The sequence below is a fragment of the Camelina sativa genome, chromosome 9 (assembly GCF_030686135.1).
Source record: "Camelina sativa cultivar CO46 ecotype springtype chromosome 9, ASM3068613v1".
Taxonomy (NCBI): Eukaryota; Viridiplantae; Streptophyta; class Magnoliopsida; order Brassicales; family Brassicaceae; genus Camelina; species Camelina sativa.
In genome coordinates, this window is record NC_141888.1 from 34572822 (window position 1) to 34589597 (window position 16776).

At 38.2% G+C, this 16776-nt stretch overlaps 3 protein-coding genes, 1 long non-coding RNA gene and 1 pseudogene across 6 annotated transcripts; 3 read left to right on the forward strand and 2 right to left on the reverse strand.

Moving 5' to 3' along the window:
• The first annotated feature begins 1307 nt into the window (after window positions 1–1307).
• On the forward strand, window positions 1308–3426 carry LOC147939150 (uncharacterized). Its single transcript, XR_015565870.1, has 4 exons — window positions 1308–2356; window positions 2438–2460; window positions 2538–2866; window positions 2944–3426. It is a non-coding gene; the product is annotated as an uncharacterized LOC147939150 (long non-coding RNA).
• A 543-nt stretch (window positions 3427–3969) lies between these two features.
• Window positions 3970–9396, forward strand: LOC104700935 (receptor protein-tyrosine kinase CEPR2). Its single transcript, XM_087464588.1, has 4 exons — window positions 3970–5066; window positions 6023–8459; window positions 8548–8756; window positions 8840–9396. The coding sequence occupies exons 2-4, from the start codon at window positions 6094–6096 to the stop codon at window positions 9199–9201; spliced, it is 2937 nt and encodes a 978-aa protein (XP_087320714.1). The 5' UTR covers window positions 3970–5066; window positions 6023–6093; the 3' UTR covers window positions 9202–9396.
• LOC104700934 (uncharacterized) lies at window positions 9262–11628 on the reverse strand. 3 transcript variants are annotated; one of them, XR_015565871.1, is made up of 10 exons: window positions 11492–11622; window positions 11259–11388; window positions 10871–11015; window positions 10632–10759; window positions 10442–10505; window positions 10226–10343; window positions 10046–10143; window positions 9883–9924; window positions 9579–9791; window positions 9262–9489 (listed from the first exon to the last, which is right to left on the reverse strand). XR_015565871.1 is itself a non-coding variant. In XM_010416539.3 (10 exons), exons 1-10 carry the CDS (start codon window positions 11590–11592, stop codon window positions 9421–9423), a joined length of 1116 nt encoding a protein of 371 aa, XP_010414841.2. In that variant the 5' UTR covers window positions 11593–11622; the 3' UTR covers window positions 9262–9420. The 3 variants fall into 3 exon arrangements, 2 of the variants coding, with proteins under 2 accessions (XP_010414841.2, XP_087320715.1); XM_010416539.3 differs by having other exon boundaries at window positions 10434–10505; XM_087464589.1 differs by lacking the exon at window positions 10871–11015 and having other exon boundaries at window positions 10434–10505; window positions 11492–11628.
• On the reverse strand, window positions 11612–13091 carry LOC104712810 (RING-H2 finger protein ATL11-like). Its single transcript, XM_010429782.3, has one exon. The coding sequence runs from the start codon at window positions 13089–13091 to the stop codon at window positions 11865–11867; it is 1227 nt and encodes a 408-aa protein (XP_010428084.1). The 3' UTR covers window positions 11612–11864.
• Window positions 13092–15126: 2035 nt separating this feature from the next.
• On the forward strand, window positions 15127–15504 carry LOC147939151 (transcription repressor OFP14 pseudogene; annotated as a pseudogene).
• The last annotated feature ends 1272 nt before the right edge of the window (window positions 15505–16776 follow it).

Genomic DNA, 16776 nt, shown 5'->3' on the forward strand with positions numbered 1-16776 from the left:
AGTAGTCTCCCAAGTGTTGAACCGTTGAACATATTTTCCATTCATAGAGAGACAACACAATGTGTCATAGATGAGTGGACCACAAGATAGAACCACAAATATTTTGTCTTAACACGGTCACACGTGCGTAGACACGTACAGCTCGTGGATTCTATTCACATGTATACACCCAAAAACACATATACGCGTGATAGACTCATCTTTTTCATGTGCATGTTCCGAAATTGACGTTGCTCCACTGAGAACTCACCGCCTAAATCCATCGTTTGTCCTGGCCATCAATATAAATGCACTGCTCACCAAATTCTCGCTTATTTTTCTTCTTCATCATTCAGCTTCATTAGCATTCCTTGTCACTTTAAGGCAAACACATTTTCAGAAAGAAACAAAAAGAATGTTAATGGAGTTGAATTTGGTGTTATGGGGTATTACACAGAAGTATATAAATAGTAAAATACGCAAAATTGCCCATGAAGTTGCATAATCTTCTTGTCTTGTGAACAAATGTATAATAATGCTTTGACGTGACGTTGAGTTATTATATACAGGTATGGAGGACAGATATGCTCTTCTTATCAGCTTCTCTCGACCGATCAATATTATTATCATTGCTGGACGGTCCTACTCGACAAATTATAGACACCCACGTTTACGTTATTGTAAATATTTATATTATTAGCTACCTTCAGGACCTACTCTCACTATTAGCTTAGCTATTCTTCAAACTGAGACCTCAACAATTCAATGTTATGTTCGATAGACTATGAACATATATTTTGGTACACAAAAAAAACGTTCTAACGGAAACACCCTTCACTTGATGTTTGTAAGGATCACTGATCTCTATTGTTGTAATTCTGTAGATTGATATCGAGATAAAAAGTTTCGTGAACTTTTGTAAAGTGTCGATCTTTTAACGAATATCTAAGTAGTATATACATATATAAATAATGTTTTAGTCCAAGATGAATGAGTATAATATAGTCTAGTGTTTGTATCTAGTGACATTAACTTTAAACTTCTCAAATGTCTCCACCAATAGAATTTTTTTTTGTCATATGGAAAGAGACTGGGCGAAGAAAGGAGCCAAATGAGAAAGGGGAAGGGATACAGCTGGGGAAGTCAACATCCAAATCCAAGATCTTTCTTTGATTCTCACTTTGCATAGTTTATTAAGCCGTATCTCTTCCCATTAAACCGACACCTACTACATATCGCAAGATAATTTATTAGTAGGTAACTTAAACTTCCTCACGGCCAATACTTCATTCTCTTATTTAAACTAGCTAGAAAGTATTAGTTCAAACAAGAAAGCCTTATGAAATATATAGATGTGTTATGTATAGAGCAAAACCACTGAAAATTATCAAATCTTCCTACATTGAACTCTAAATCTTTTTTTTTTTTGGTCAAACATTTAATTTCTCATTTCTCAATTAGGGTTCATAATACAAGAGGGCTTCCTTTGCAAGGAAATCAGCCCGACGATTAAGGTCTCTAGGCAAGAAATTGAAAGAGCAGAAAGTAAATTGCATCGATAGATTCAGGATATCATGTAGAATCCCATGGAGCTCCTTTGATTGAGTCTCCCGATTGAGTGCTTTGACAAGGTTTAACGAGTCAGAAGCGAAGATGATGTTGGTGAAACCCGATTCAATGGCAACTCTCACTGTCGCCAGAGTTGCTATTGCTTCGGCCATCAGCGGAGAGGTGACCTTCATAGACGACGTCGCCCCTTCCAGGAGTGGGAGGTCAGATGGATTACTAAATACCCAACCAAATCCCGCGTGTCCATCTGCTCTCCATGCGGCGTCCGAGCAAGCTAGAATAGCTGAATCACGATTTGGGAAGCCTAATCTCTGCCGTGAACAGGAAGGGACAATCTTGGAGGTGCCCTGTGCTTCTTGCCACTCACGACAACGCACTACAGCCATAGTCATGGCGTCTGAAGCCAGGGTTCTTTCCTTGTTAAATAGAAGCCGGTTTCTTGTTGTCCAGATTATCCAGAAGATCCAAGGAGCAAGCGGACCCAAACTAATACCCGTGGGTGGGAGAGAAGCCAGTTTATTGTAAGCGGTGATGCCCGATTTGACTGTTGTAGCCTCTGTTGCCACAATACGAGAGGACAGAGGTGCGAGTCTCCATACCTGATTCGCGAAAGGGCAATGGAAAAATAGATGCAGTGGTGTCTCCTCCGCCCCACAGTGAGGGCAATTAGCATTGTCAGTTATATGCTTCTGTACTAGTTTAGATCCCAGGGGCAATGCTTTTTGTGCTAGCTTCCACAGGAACATTTTGATCTTTGGTGAGCACTTGAGAGACCATATTGCTGAATGCCACTGAAAGTCTGTTAATGGTGGGGGTACTTGAGCATTGTCTCCTCTCTCTCGTTGGTTTAATGTTTCGTAGTATCCTGATTTTGTTGTGTATGTTCCAGAAGTTGTTGGGAGCCAGGCCCAGGTATCTTCTCCCCCTGTTGTACTTGGTCTGATTTTCAGGATATCATTCTCATAACTTGGTAAAATTTCTCTGATCAGGGGCAGGTTCCAATCTCTGGTCTCCTGCAGAATCAGATCTGTAACCTGCAGGTTGCAAGTAGAGGCCGTAGGTGGTCCCATTGGGCATTTTGGAGTAGCTAAAGATAACTAAGGGCTGTACCATACAGAGGTAGTCAATCCATTGCCTATCACGCGTCCCAAACGTTGCTTTAGGAGGTCTCGACCTGTACAAATCCCTCGCCAACCGTGAGACGCCGATCCTGTAACTGAGCATTCCAGGAACGGGTCAGTTGAGCAGTATTTCCCTAGTAGCACTCGCGCGAGTAGGCACTTCGGGTTAGTGAGGATTCTCCAGCTGAGCTTGGCAAGTAAGGCATCATTGAAAGTTTTAATTTCTCTGAAACCTAATCCGCCATTCTTAAAAGATCGTGTCATCCTTCTCCAGGATATCCAGCACATCTTTTTCTTTCCTGAATTTGAGTCCCACCAGAATCTAGTCAGAGCAGATTGGATTCTTTTACAAAGGCCATTTGGGAGTTTGAAGCAAGTCATGGTGTAGGTAGGCATGGAAGCAAGTACTGATTTTAGCAGTGTGAGTTTCCCAGCCGAAGAGAGGAAACGAGAAGACCAGCTAATGGCTCGTTGGTGAATGCGGTCTATTATCTGGGTAAAAAGATCTTTCTTCTTCTTCCCAAACAACTCAGGGAGGCCCAGGTATTTTCCTCATTGAACTCTAAATCTAATGCAACGTTTTATATACATTAGTGTTTTATTAAAATTCATTTACGCAAACAATATTATTATTGATGATCAAGTGTACTAGTACCATTATTGATTTTGGCCAAATAGTATGGGGAGAGGTTTTTTTTTAGTGTTTCTCCTACAATTATTGTCTTTTTTTATATAAATTTTTATTTTCTCTGATTTCTTTCTCGTGTATTGTCTCACTTTGAAATAGTTATCTTAGATCTTCTTTCGATAAAATAAGAAATACCATATTGTCGTAAAAATATATAAAAATATCATGTAGGATAAATAATAACTCTCTAAAGGACTATTACTATAATTGGTAACTTCGATATGGTATGTACGATTGAATAACCCAATAGAGTAAGCATGAAAACAAAATTACATAAGGAAAACGATAATTTTTTTTTTTTTTTTTGTGCAACGGAAAACGATAATATGGATAGTAATATTACCATCTATTATTTTTGTATTTCTAAGAAAGATTTCATGGAATATTTTTCTATATTTTCTTGATTTACTATTTTCCTAATTACGTATCGTAATCTATTTTTCCAAATTAGTTAAATAGTTTATTATGTTGTAACTTTTAATGATTAAACAATGTCATAGGCATTCTTCGATATCTCAATCAGAAAGAGAATTAACCAATGATTAGTTTTCATAATAAACTAAATGTGTGATATAAAATTGGAGATAATTTAGAATTGATTCAGATCAAAGAGGATAACAATCAGAGAGAGAGGAATATAGAAAGAAAAGGACATTGATGCGGTTAGACGATTCTTATCAAACTTCACTTAAAAGGGTAATCCACGCAACAACAATTTCATTTCCCTTTATTTCTTAGGTTCTTTAACCTCTTTTGCCAGGCTATAATGGAATATTAACAGTACATATATAAAGAAACCAAATGGTTCTTTTCATCTGCCTAACTATATATTATGGATCAATTCGATTCGTTCTTTATTATAACTCTAATAACCTTCATTTGTGTTTTCTTCCAAGTTTTCAACTACTGCCATAGTTTCTTGTTACCATTAGTAACAGTAGGAACTACAATATGAATGTAAATGTTTCACGTATTACGACGAATAATGTTTATTACAATAAGTCTCCACTTATTATAGTATCAAATCCATCTAGAAACATTAACCGAAAGTTGAATGTTTTTACATCGATGAAACTTTTTTTTGTTGAATGTTTTTGTACTAACTAATTATAGAATCGGACAATTAAGAAAGATCATCACAAACATATGTCAAAATCAGTATTAGTCAGATGATTTTTTTTTTATTAAACTTTTAAAACATATATTTATAATATTCACGAAACATGAATTGTATGGTGAGAGAAGGAGAGAGTAGTCGATTAGATAAATGATGAAACCTTTTTGGCTCCAAGTCTCAACGACAACTCTATCTTGTCTGTCTCTTCCTCTCTCTTCTTCTCTCCATCTTCTCTAATCAGTCTCTCTCTCTCTTTCTCTCGTAATTTCTTGGAGACATCTCTCTCTGTAATTGTTCTTTTGAGAGAAACAAAAGTGAATATTTATATATAATTCTTCATTCAAGTTATCTACAAAATCAGTTGGTAATCGAAGCAAACCCCTCGAGATCAAAACTTCTTGTGCTTTTTCTTGTTACCTAGAGATTTTCTCCTAGAAAGTGGTCCAAGAAAATCACAACAAAAAGGTCTCTGGAAACCACAAATCAAAATCTTTTCAATTACTCTCTTTTGGATTCTGTTTCTTTGAATCCTCTCACAGATTTACCTTCATCATAACCTGAGTGATTCTGGATTGTTTTCGACTATTATTAGGTACGTATTTTCATTAATCTTTTGTTTAATTTGTTGCTTTTTTTTCTTGGTTTTATGTTTTGAATCTTTAAGCCTCACACTCTTTGTTTTCTTTAAAGGATAGATTCTGTAAAAAAAGTTACTATGAATTTCTAACTTTCAAAATGTGTAGGTTAGTAGTTGTACTAATAACATAATTACTTTATCCACTAACTACAATCTGTATGAATAATTTTAAACTTTGTTTCCCTTTTATTTACTTTATAATCATTAATCCTTAATCTATACTCAATGTTGGGTTCTTCTTTTTTCTTTTCTTTTTTTCAGTAAAGGTTCAATGTTTTTGAAGTTTTTATTCACATATTTAGATGGAGAGAGTGAAAGATAGATCATTTGCTTTACTTCCAAACCAAATAATTAAATTAGTCATTTTTTTTCTTTCTGCACTGTAATGAGTACCTTTAAAGCTCACTTATGGAGTTTCTGTATGTTTTAGTACCTAATCTGTCCATTTACTTATAATTATATATTCTTTGTATAATACCAATCAGTTTTTTGAGATAGAAATGATTATTTTATACCTAATCTATAACTATATTACAAAATTCAATTTATTAATTATAGAAAATTATGGAAGAATCACATGACCCCATTTTTTTTTTTACAAAACCTGCATTATTTTTGCATAATAATAATAATTAATAATTCATATATGTATGTACGGAATAGAAAAATACACACAAACACAATTGGCAAAATCATCATAATACAATTACCACATAGACATTGATAGATTTTCCTATTAAATTGTCTTTATCCCACTGTTATTTTTTTAATCTATTTTTAAAGTGAGTCCCTGAGGCCTGACTGAGTGGATGATTACTGCGAGTCGCAATTTGCGACTAATTATATTCTTTTCATATCAAGAGAAATATATAATGGTTTGGTTTGTTGATTTCAAATAATTGTCTATGTAGGTAAGTGATTACAGTCCATCAACCATGATGAAGACCTAAGCTTCGAATTGACCCTCGGATATCACCGTAGAATGTCGAGAAGACCGGACCTCCGACGAGGCATGATGATGACCATTGTGGTCGTCACACTCCTCCTCTCAGTTTTCCCGCCAAATGTAGTAGAATCGACCGTTGAGAAACAAGCTCTGTTCCGCTTCAAAAACCGCCTCGACGACCCTCACAACGTTCTACAATCTTGGAAACCATCCGATTCCCCTTGCGTCTTTCGCGGCGTCACATGCGATCCTATCTCCGGCGAAGTCACCGGTATATCACTAGCCAACGCCAACCTCTCGGGAACCATCTCTCCATCAATCTCAGCTCTCACAAAGCTAACTACGTTATCACTTCCATCCAACTTCATCTCCGGAACAATCCCGCCGGAGATAACCAACTGCACAAACCTCAAAGTCCTCAATCTCACCTCAAACCGACTCTCCGGAACAATCCCAAACCTTTCTCCTCTAAAAACCTTAGAGACTCTCGACATCTCCGGAAACTTTCTCACCGGAGAGTTTCAAAGCTGGATTGGTAATATGACTCAGTTGGTATCTCTCGGTCTCGGAAACAACCACTACCATGAAGGTACGATTCCAGAGAGTCTTGGACGTTTAAAGAAACTAACTTGGCTCTTCTTAGCTCGCTCCAACTTGACAGGACAGATACCAAACTCCATCTTTGATCTCAACGGTCTCGACACTTTCGACGTCGCCAACAACGCAGTTTCCGGTGATTTCCCATTCTTGATCACAAGATTAGTAAACCTCACAAAGATTGAGCTGTTCAACAACAGATTAACCGGTGAAATCCCTCCGGAGATTAAGAACTTGACTCGTTTACGCGAATTCGATGTTTCTTCAAATCAGTTGAACGGTTCTTTACCTCAAGAACTCGGATTCTTGAAAGAGCTCAGAGTTTTCCACTGCCATGAAAACAACTTTACCGGCGAGTTCCCTTCTGGCTTCGGCCAACTTCTTCACCTCACTTCTCTTTCCATTTACAGAAACAACTTCTCCGGTGACTTCCCTGTTAACATCGGCAAGTTCTCGCCGTTGGACACGGTTGATATATCTGAAAACGTGTTTACAGGTCCGTTTCCAAGATTCTTATGCCAAAACAAGAAACTACTATTCTTGCTCGCCTTGCAGAACGGTTTCTCCGGCGAGATTCCGAGATCATACGCTGAGTGTAAGTCTCTCTTGAGACTAAGGATTAACAAGAACCGTCTTAGTGGTCATGTTGTTGAAGGGTTTTGGGATCTACCACTTGCTAAGATGATTGATCTCAGCGAGAACGAACTCACCGGAGAGATCTCTCCAGTGATTGGACGTTCAACTGAACTGAGCCAGCTCATTTTGCAGAACAATAGATTCTCCGGCAAGATTCCTCGTGAGCTTGGTAAACTGACCAATATAGAGAGGATTTATCTGAGCGACAACAACTTCTCCGGAGGCATTCCGACAGAAGTGGGAGAGTTGAAAGAGTTGTCATCTCTGCATCTTGAAAACAATTCGTTAACAGGATCTATCCCTCTTGGATTGATGAGTTGTGTCAAACTTGTTGATCTGAATCTCGCCAAGAACTTCTTGACTGGTGAAATACCGAACAGTTTATCTCAGGTTGCTTCTTTAAACTCGTTGGACTTCTCAGGGAACAAGCTAACGGGTGAGATTCCAGCGAGTCTTGTGAAGTTGAAGCTGAGTTTCATAGATTTGTCTAAAAATCAACTTTCAGGAAGAATACCACCGGATCTTTTAGCGGTGGGAGGATCCACCGCGTTCACTAATAACGAGAAGCTTTGTGTTGATAGCCAAAACGCCAGAACAAGTCAGAACTTGGGGCTGAGTGTTTGCAGTGGCTACCAACATGTGCGGAGGAATGGTTCAATGGATGGAACACTCTTGTTCTTGGCTCTTGCGATCGTTGTGGTAGTGCTTGTGACTGGTTTGTTAGCGTTGCGTTACAGAGTGGCGAAGATACGTGAGCTTGAATCAGAAAACGGAGATGTTAGCAAAGCGGATGCGAAATGGAAGATCGCGTCTTTTCATCAAATGGAGCTTGATGCTGAGGAGATATGTAGGTTGGATGAAGATCATGTGATTGGAGCTGGAAGCGCGGGAAAAGTGTACCGTGTTGATTTGAAAAAGGGTCGCGGGACAGTGGCGGTTAAGTGGTTGCGGAGAGGAGGAGATGAGCAAGTTGATGGAGCAGAGGTCTCTGTTGCGGAAATGGAGATTCTTGGGAAGATCAGACATAGAAACGTGCTGAAGCTCTACGCTTGTCTAGTTGGAAGAGGTTCTAGCTATTTGGTGTTTGAGTTCATGGAGAATGGGAACTTGTACCATGCTCTTCGCCAGACTATCAAAGGTGGATTACCGGAACTGGATTGGTACAAGAGGTAAATGTTTTGTTCTCTAACAACCATTCCAAATGGTTCAAGTTATGGATCACCTATAACTGTTTTGCCTCTTCTTGTCAATAAACAGATATAAAATCGCGGTGGGAGCGGCTAAAGGAATCACCTATTTGCATCATGATTGTTGTCCACCGATCATTCACAGAGATATTAAGTCCAGCAACATTTTGCTTAATGGAGATTACGAGTCGAAAATCGCAGACTTTGGAGTTGCTAAAGTTGCAGACAAGGGATACGAGTGGAGCTGTGTTGCTGGAACTCATGGCTATATGGCTCCCGGTGAGTTTTACCTTTCTTTCAACTTTGTCTCACGTGATGATAGCTGGAACTGATTCTTTTTTGTTGTGATGTAATGACTGTAGAGCTGGCTTACTCCTTCAAAGCGACAGAGAAGAGTGACGTGTACAGCTTCGGTGTGGTTCTTTTAGAGCTAGTTACCGGTCTCCGGCCGACGGAAGACAAGTTTGGAGAGGGGAAAGACATTGTTGACTATGTCTACTCTCAGATTCAACAAGATCGGAGGAACCTCCGAAACGTCTTGGACAATCAAGTTTTGTCGTCTTACGTAGAAGAAAGCATGATTAGAGTTCTGAAGATGGGTCTTCTCTGCACTACAAAGCTCCCGAATCTCAGACCGAGCATGAGAGAGGTCGTGAGAAAGCTTGACGACGCTGATCCCTGTGTTTCCAATTCTATTGACAGAACAGGGAAGATTACAGTATAGGTTAGTTAATTAGTTATATATAGACGGGTTAAGTTGGTTACCTGTTCACAAGAGTATGGGTTTGTTCAAAACTCGAGAGACTAGTTTTTTCATATTTATAAATTTGCAGTGAAATGTCAAGAGTTATCTATCATAACGAGACATGGATTAAGTATAAGTTCTTCAGTAAACATAATAAACGATACTATTAAATCACATTGTGACGAAAATGCAATCTCATCAATTAACGATTTCGATTCCAGTGAGAGGAAGTCCTTCATGCAACTGAAGAGCGAGGTCTCCCACAATCTACATTTTACAAACAGTAAGAGTTTAGTATCCATTCTCAACCGAATGACGTATCAAAAAGAGTGGATCTTTTCCTTGGATAGTTTTACCTTGGCCATGGACCTATATGAGTATTCGGTAACGCCAGCGACATGAGGGGTTATAATAACGTTTTTAAACTTCAAGATAGGATCGTTTGGATCAAATGGCTCAGACCATGCCACATCAATTCCAAGGCCTCCTAGATGACCGGACTCCAGATTCTGGTAAGCTGATTCATAGTTTATCAGACCACCTCGGGCAATATTTACAAGAAAAGCACCCTGAAACAACAAAAGAGACATCAACAGTAATCAGTCATTACAATCTAATCCAACTCGTTTTTTTCATATATGAATAGCTCTTAGTAATCACCTTTTTCATTGAACATATGAACTTTTTGTTCACGATCTCCGCCTGAAAGTTATAAGATCATCATCCAGAAATTATAGTCAATGTATATATAGCCAAGAACAATTCTTGCATATATAGCCATGTACTTGATAAGTTTATAATGAAGGAGAAGTGGTAACATTACCGTTTCTTTGTTGAGCCTCAAACAAACAACAACTATATCAGCTTTGCCAGCGAATGTGTAAATGTCTTCATGGCTACCTTTCTCATCAAGAAGGCTGGCTGAAGATACAAGTTAACAAATTACTAGACCTCAGGATTGGGTTTGTCAAGGCAAACAGAGGAGTTAACAGAGAGCCCATACAGTCTGAGTCAGTGATAGAAGCAGGCCAGCTTCTTTTCGTGGCTATTACTCTCGACCCAAATGGCTTCAACCGTTTAGCCAGCTCTATTCCAATGTTTCCATATCCTAAGATAAAAACCTGTATAATAGAAAGAAAGAAGAAAACTTTTTTGTAAGTGGATACACACCAAAGATATCAAATGCAGATTTAAGACACACTGAGACTCACTGTTTTACCGAGAAGCGTGTCACCGGTTGGTTCTCCAAGTAGTCTGCTTCTCAGAGATACTTGCATTTCGTTCTGCAATAAAATAACATTTCGTTACGAAGTAATTATAACGAAGAAAGCAATATCAGAACTAGCACTTGGGGAATTAAGAGATATACTAACGAAACCATACAGAGGCAAATCAAATAAATAAGCCACCTGTTTCTTCAGAAGGCCCAGCATAAGATATATAGCCATTTCAGAACAAGATGCTGCATTTCCATTACCCTCACTGGGAATTCTAGCCACCTTAATCCCATGTTTAGTTGCAGCATCAATGTCAACACCTGCCAGAAGTAAATTACATGAAAAATATTTAAATAAACGGTCCGTCTATGAGGTATAATACTTGAGCTTAATCATGTATTAATAATGCATAAGAAAACAGAGAAAGATACCATCGAGACCAACACCAAACTGCATAATAAGCTTCATCTTGCTCGCACGAGATATAACATATGAATCCATTTTCATCGTCATTGCCACACATATATGATAGTTCTTAATAACCTCAGGGACATCACGGTAATGGACAATATCGACCTATATGTAAAACCAAACCATAAAAAAATAAACAACAACCATCTCAAGATAAGAACTTTTACTACAATAACACCAACAAAGGATTCTTACGCACGGTCCTACAGAACTAAAGGAGCTTAATTTACACAGTTTAAAACCAAATCTCAAACAGTAGCACCTACACAACAATAAACTCGTCTAGGAGAGTAAAGTTTTCAACTTTAACTATTGGTACAACTTAGAAGGAATCAAAATAGTTTATACCTGAACAAAAGGGTAAGGTTGCAAATATTCTCTGGTGAAATTGCAGGCATCAGGAAAATAAGGACCGCAACATAGAACACGAGTTACATTCATCTCATTTGTCTCAACCATTCTCTCAGGCTTACTTTGCCTGAACCAACATCACAAAACATCCAAAATTGATGTAATAGATCTACAAATTCATAGTGAAGCCGTTAAGATTCGAGAACAAAGGTTGAATTTTTTTGATTCACCTGGAGATAGAACGAGCCTGGAGAGAGTAGAGTAGCGAAGCGAAGCTTGAGTTCCTGTTTCGTAAGGTAGCTTTGGCGATTTTGTACATTATCGTCATCATCACTCTCAAGATCACACAATTTTGCAAACGCTAATTATTTTGATTAAAACTTTTACATAATTTCAAGTCATTTCCCGTATAAATAGTTTATTACAATTTAACCCCAACATTTCATAAATTATCATATTAAACCCTAATGAAATTGGGAAAAAAAAAACACGGAGCTGGACCTCGTATGTTCGATTGTTCCGTAACGTAACGTTTAAAAAAACGAAAACGAAGAATGCAGAAAAAACAAAAATTATGTACAAGAGACGTTCTTAATAACCAATTTACACAGTATGTGACGGAGTAGCATCGCCGGAGCGGAGATGATCCGACGAACGTTCACCGACGTTATTGTTGTTGTTGTTGTTCTTTCCAAGAAACAACCGATCGAACGGTGATTTCATCGCTAGAAGCAAACTTTTGGGTGAAGCAGCACGCACCTGATCAATACTGCCGTCTGGAGGAGACGTGTTATTATTGATCGAGCCTGTCCGGTACGGAGGAGTTATCGAGAATGGTCTACGGTCTAACCGGCCATCTTGGTGGTCGAACCGTTCATAGTAGAAATAATTTCTCTCGCTTCCTAAGCTTCCGGTTCTGTATCCTCTCGCTGAACTCATTACCTGAGGTAACATGTGGCCTTTTGAAAGGCTAGGATTCACGATCTTATTGTGAATATCTTGTGGTAATTTAAGTGTGAACCGGTCGAGATTTTCTGAATGATGACCGGTCCAATCAGGATTGGTAAATATTCCGGCTAAACTCCATCCGGTAGACATTGACCTACGTGGCATGCTCTGGTTACAGGTCAACGCCACTGAATCAAGCAACCGCGCGTCTGGTGAACCCAAAACTCTAACCCGATCACCGGTCGGATCAGAACCGGGAGGGTCGTTGGTTAAACCAGGTATTTGAATTATAGATTCTCCCGGTACGGGAATAAGATCAGCGCGGCAGAGAGGACACGTAGCGTGAGAGCGGAGCCAAGCGTCGATGCAACCAGGATGAAACACGTGGCAGCATTTAGGTATCAAACGCAGCGTTTCATCGTCTTCAAACTCGTTTAAGCAAACAGGACACTCGAGCGCTTCTTTACCGATCCTAAGCGTTTTCACGGTTGAGTACTGAAAGGTAGGAAACGTCTCGATGACCGACGCGTCCAGTCCACGCGCCGGTTGACGGTTCAGGGTAAGCCAGTTAGCGGCGTCCTCTGTGTTTCCGTAGTCCATCCCCATGACTCGCTCGAGACATCTTCGGATGTAGACGGAGAAAAACCCGAGAAAGAAGAAGATGCTGACGAGGATGATCATGAGTATTGCCATGGTTGGGTCAAACCGAGAGCTATCCCCGGTAACGTCTGAACCACCGGGATTGGCTTGACCCGCGGCGATTTGAAAGCCCCCGTGGTTGGAGAAGAGGAGTAGAAAAAGGAGGAGTACTTGGAGGATGGAACCATGATCATGACCACCGATGATTGAACGGTTGAGATTAATTATACCTTTGGTGTTCATGAGGACCAAACTTTCGTCGGTCCATGCAATGAAAAAAAAAACCAATAACCTTGTCTATATATTTCTTTTTCTTGTTTGGTATGATCAAAGTAAGTGGATATGATATGAACTCATCAAAACTTTAGGAACATAAAGAGATAATGTGATTTGAGGTTGCTCAATGGTTGCAAAGGGTTTGTGGGTTGGTAGGTTGACTTTGAAGTTTGAACCATGGCACTATTTAAAAGATGATGCATCATATAACTAATGAATATGTTTTTGGTTTTTTATGTTGACGGCATAACTAATGAATATTTTATTAACAGATTTGTTTAAAATATACGATGTGATTGTGATGTTTCCGTCAAGAAGTTGGGATGTATCTTTCAACGAAGCAACCGGTTAGTGCAAATATCGCTAAGATTTGTTGTTAATGTGATGGTTCTATAATTGTTAGTTTCTACGTAGTTTTGCAGTTCCTTCCTATATTCCAAAATATTTTAGGCTTATCTCAGTTTAATGTCAATGCCTTTAAATATTTTAAACGAACAATAATATAAGTGAATCAATTCGATATAAGGAACAATAATGTCATTACAGAGATATTGATGTATCGTATAAAACCATTATGGTAGTTTTACAAAAAAAAAAACCATTATGGTAACCTCTAGATAAAACCAGTGGGGTGTGTGAGATGGTGGCTATTTGGTCAAATAAGTTTTTAAAAGTTGTATGTCTGGCAGAGAATTTTGCATTATGCACTATGGGTTTATAACGCAATCACGCATGAAAGTTTCACGTTGACGAACAAAATAAATTTAATACGTGAAAGTGATCACTAATTTGTCTTCGCATCGTGCGTCGTCCCATGTCGTCATCACGTCGTTTTCCAATTATAGGTTATGAACTTCTTATGTATATTAGGGAATAAGTCTATAGGCTGCATCTCATTGTTGTAGATTATCTATAAAAATGATAAAAGGTTTTTAGAGCCTCTATTTCTATGGGATACTGATTGGATATGTGATAAAAAAAGAGATGTTCCGTAAGTTCTAACCTATAAGAGCAAGTTTATTGGGAGGTTCATATAAGGGGAGTTCTTAATTTTTTTATGAATTAATTGTGTACTGTTTGGAATATAAGAATCCATGATCTCTTAGATAAAATTTTCTCTTTTATTGGTAGGTTCTTATTTTGGGTCTCTTATTTTTAAAAATATTGTTTTTTAAAATTTTAAATAGAACAGAAATGGTATAAATGTGTAAACATTTAAGATTTTATAAAATTTAAAAATATTGCATTTTAATTAATTTTCAAAGATACAAAACTAGAATTATATTTTTTGTTTCTGAAAAACTTTGAAAACAGAGGTTCTTCATCTGTTTTGTTAAAGATTTGTAAATGAGAATCATAGGCAACTAATATGGAGCACATATATTACACAAAATGGTGAGAAAACATTACAGCAACATTAACAATGTTTATAGAAAACCACGAATTGACAATGGTTTAGCAATATTTGAGATTTCTTGACTATTGTTGTGAAGAAAGAAATAAGTAAATTTTGGTGGAGAGATGTATGGGCGGCCATTTATGTTTTTTTTTACTACTCTCATTTTTTGTTTTCTCTAACTTATACAAATGAGAATATGCAAACTTGATAACAGAATAAGCCCAATAAAACCAACAACTACATGTTTCCTCTTCTTTACAAGCAAAGAGTTTAAAAGAGATCATTAGAGTAAAGTATTAAGAGAAGACACTAATTAGGCTGGAGACGAGGGAGACGTTGCATTGATCATTCCTCCCTTCCTGCGCATATCATTAGAGTAGACATATGCACCACAAAGAATGAAGAAAATAACTTGCTATTAATTAATGAGATTACCAACAACGTAAAAGCGTTGAACAACAGTTTCAGATTTTGACTAATTAACCCTGCTACCATTCCTCCCTTCCTGCGTATATCAATCACCAAAGAAAAAGAGAATAGAATCTGAGAGATTGTTTTCATCATGCGTAGTTGTTTGTAGAGCAAACCAATCCGAGGATAGATATGCCAAACCCGTTGCAGAAATCGCTGCATGGTTACCTGTCAAAGATCAAACGAGAGACAGAGAAGCTGCAACTCTCGTCTTCCCATTCTTTCTCATCCTCTAAGAATTGGGTGCTTAGTAAGCATCCCAAGAAGCTCTCCTTCTCCTTCAAGCACAGACGACGCAACAGCAAGACCAGGTTCAACAAAGACAAACCCGTTTACCAGGACTCCGCTCACGCCGCCACCTTGTCCGACATTGATCGTTTTCTTGAGGAGAACTTCAAATCCCTCTGCATCCGAGATGACCAGGAGGTTAACCATGAAGACCACCGGTTGACAAAAAACAAGGAGAAAAGGAAGTCCCCACAAGACACTGATGATAAATCAATCAGATAGCATCAACACACATGAAAGACATAATCAAAACGAGATCATAACATTAACACACACCCATATCAGAACAGAACCATCAACAACAACACCAAAGAGAGAACATCATTTGCTAATAATATAAGGCGATCACAAGAATATCAAAAACTGTCTCTTCCAAGGAGATCGTGATCATCGATCAAAGGCATCACTTAAAATAACCATAAATTGGGATCCGAAATCAAAGAACCCTAATCATAAAACACTAATCGGGATTACAATCTATTGTATTGAGAAACTTACCCTCTGATTCCAATTGACTCAATCTCTTCTGATTGAGTGGACTCCGAATTCAAATCGCCTGCTTCATGTCACGGAGACGATTCAAGCATCACGATGGGACACGGCCGAGTCATTCCTTCGCCTCCGTTACGCATCTCCTCTTCCTCCAGAACCTTCGACTCCAAATTCTCGCCTTTGTCGTTTCGAGTCTTCGATAGCGAGAGAAAGAGGGAGAGAGACGAAACAAATAAAATCTAAAATTAATTGCAAGCCAAATTTTTTTCCCCTTCTCTATTATTTTTCCTGGCCAACAACAGGTTAACACGTTTCGTCTCTTAGAACAGAATTGGGGTTTCTATATAAGAGGCTCCCTTGCATTTTTTCTTTTTTTCTGATTAATTTTTTTCCAACAAAACACTAAAAACTCTCTTATGAGCCCCCGATAAACAACCTCTAAGAATTGTTCCAGATTATATACTGAGAGGCCCATTTAGTTCTAAGTTTTGTATCAGTCAAGCCCCATTACTCAACCGTGTGAGCCTCGCTTAGCGTCTTTTGAAATCACATTCACATGGGTTGATGTCTGATATATCTATGGTATTATGTGACACAGAGAAGACACGCACATAATATTTACCAATATCTTTTTCTTACTGATTCACTCATTTTTATATAAGACCGTGTAATAGAAGTGCAGAACTATGGTCTGCTCTTCAGCTAAGAAACACAAACCCTACAAATCTATTTATTATAGACTTATAGTTACACATGTCCTGTTTCAAGGAAAATATATAATATAAATTAAGAATGATTTTCTCTCGCTTTATAGCTACCTAAACTCTCATGCTATAACCATGATCTGTACTATTCGTATATCATATAGTTTTAGAATAAGATTCCTACAATTCCTAAGCTTGTAGAATATTGAACTACGAAGATCATTAGTCCACCATCGTATCATTGGACTCCATTGATTTATTATAGCATGTGATGACTCCATGTACATGTACTTTTGTT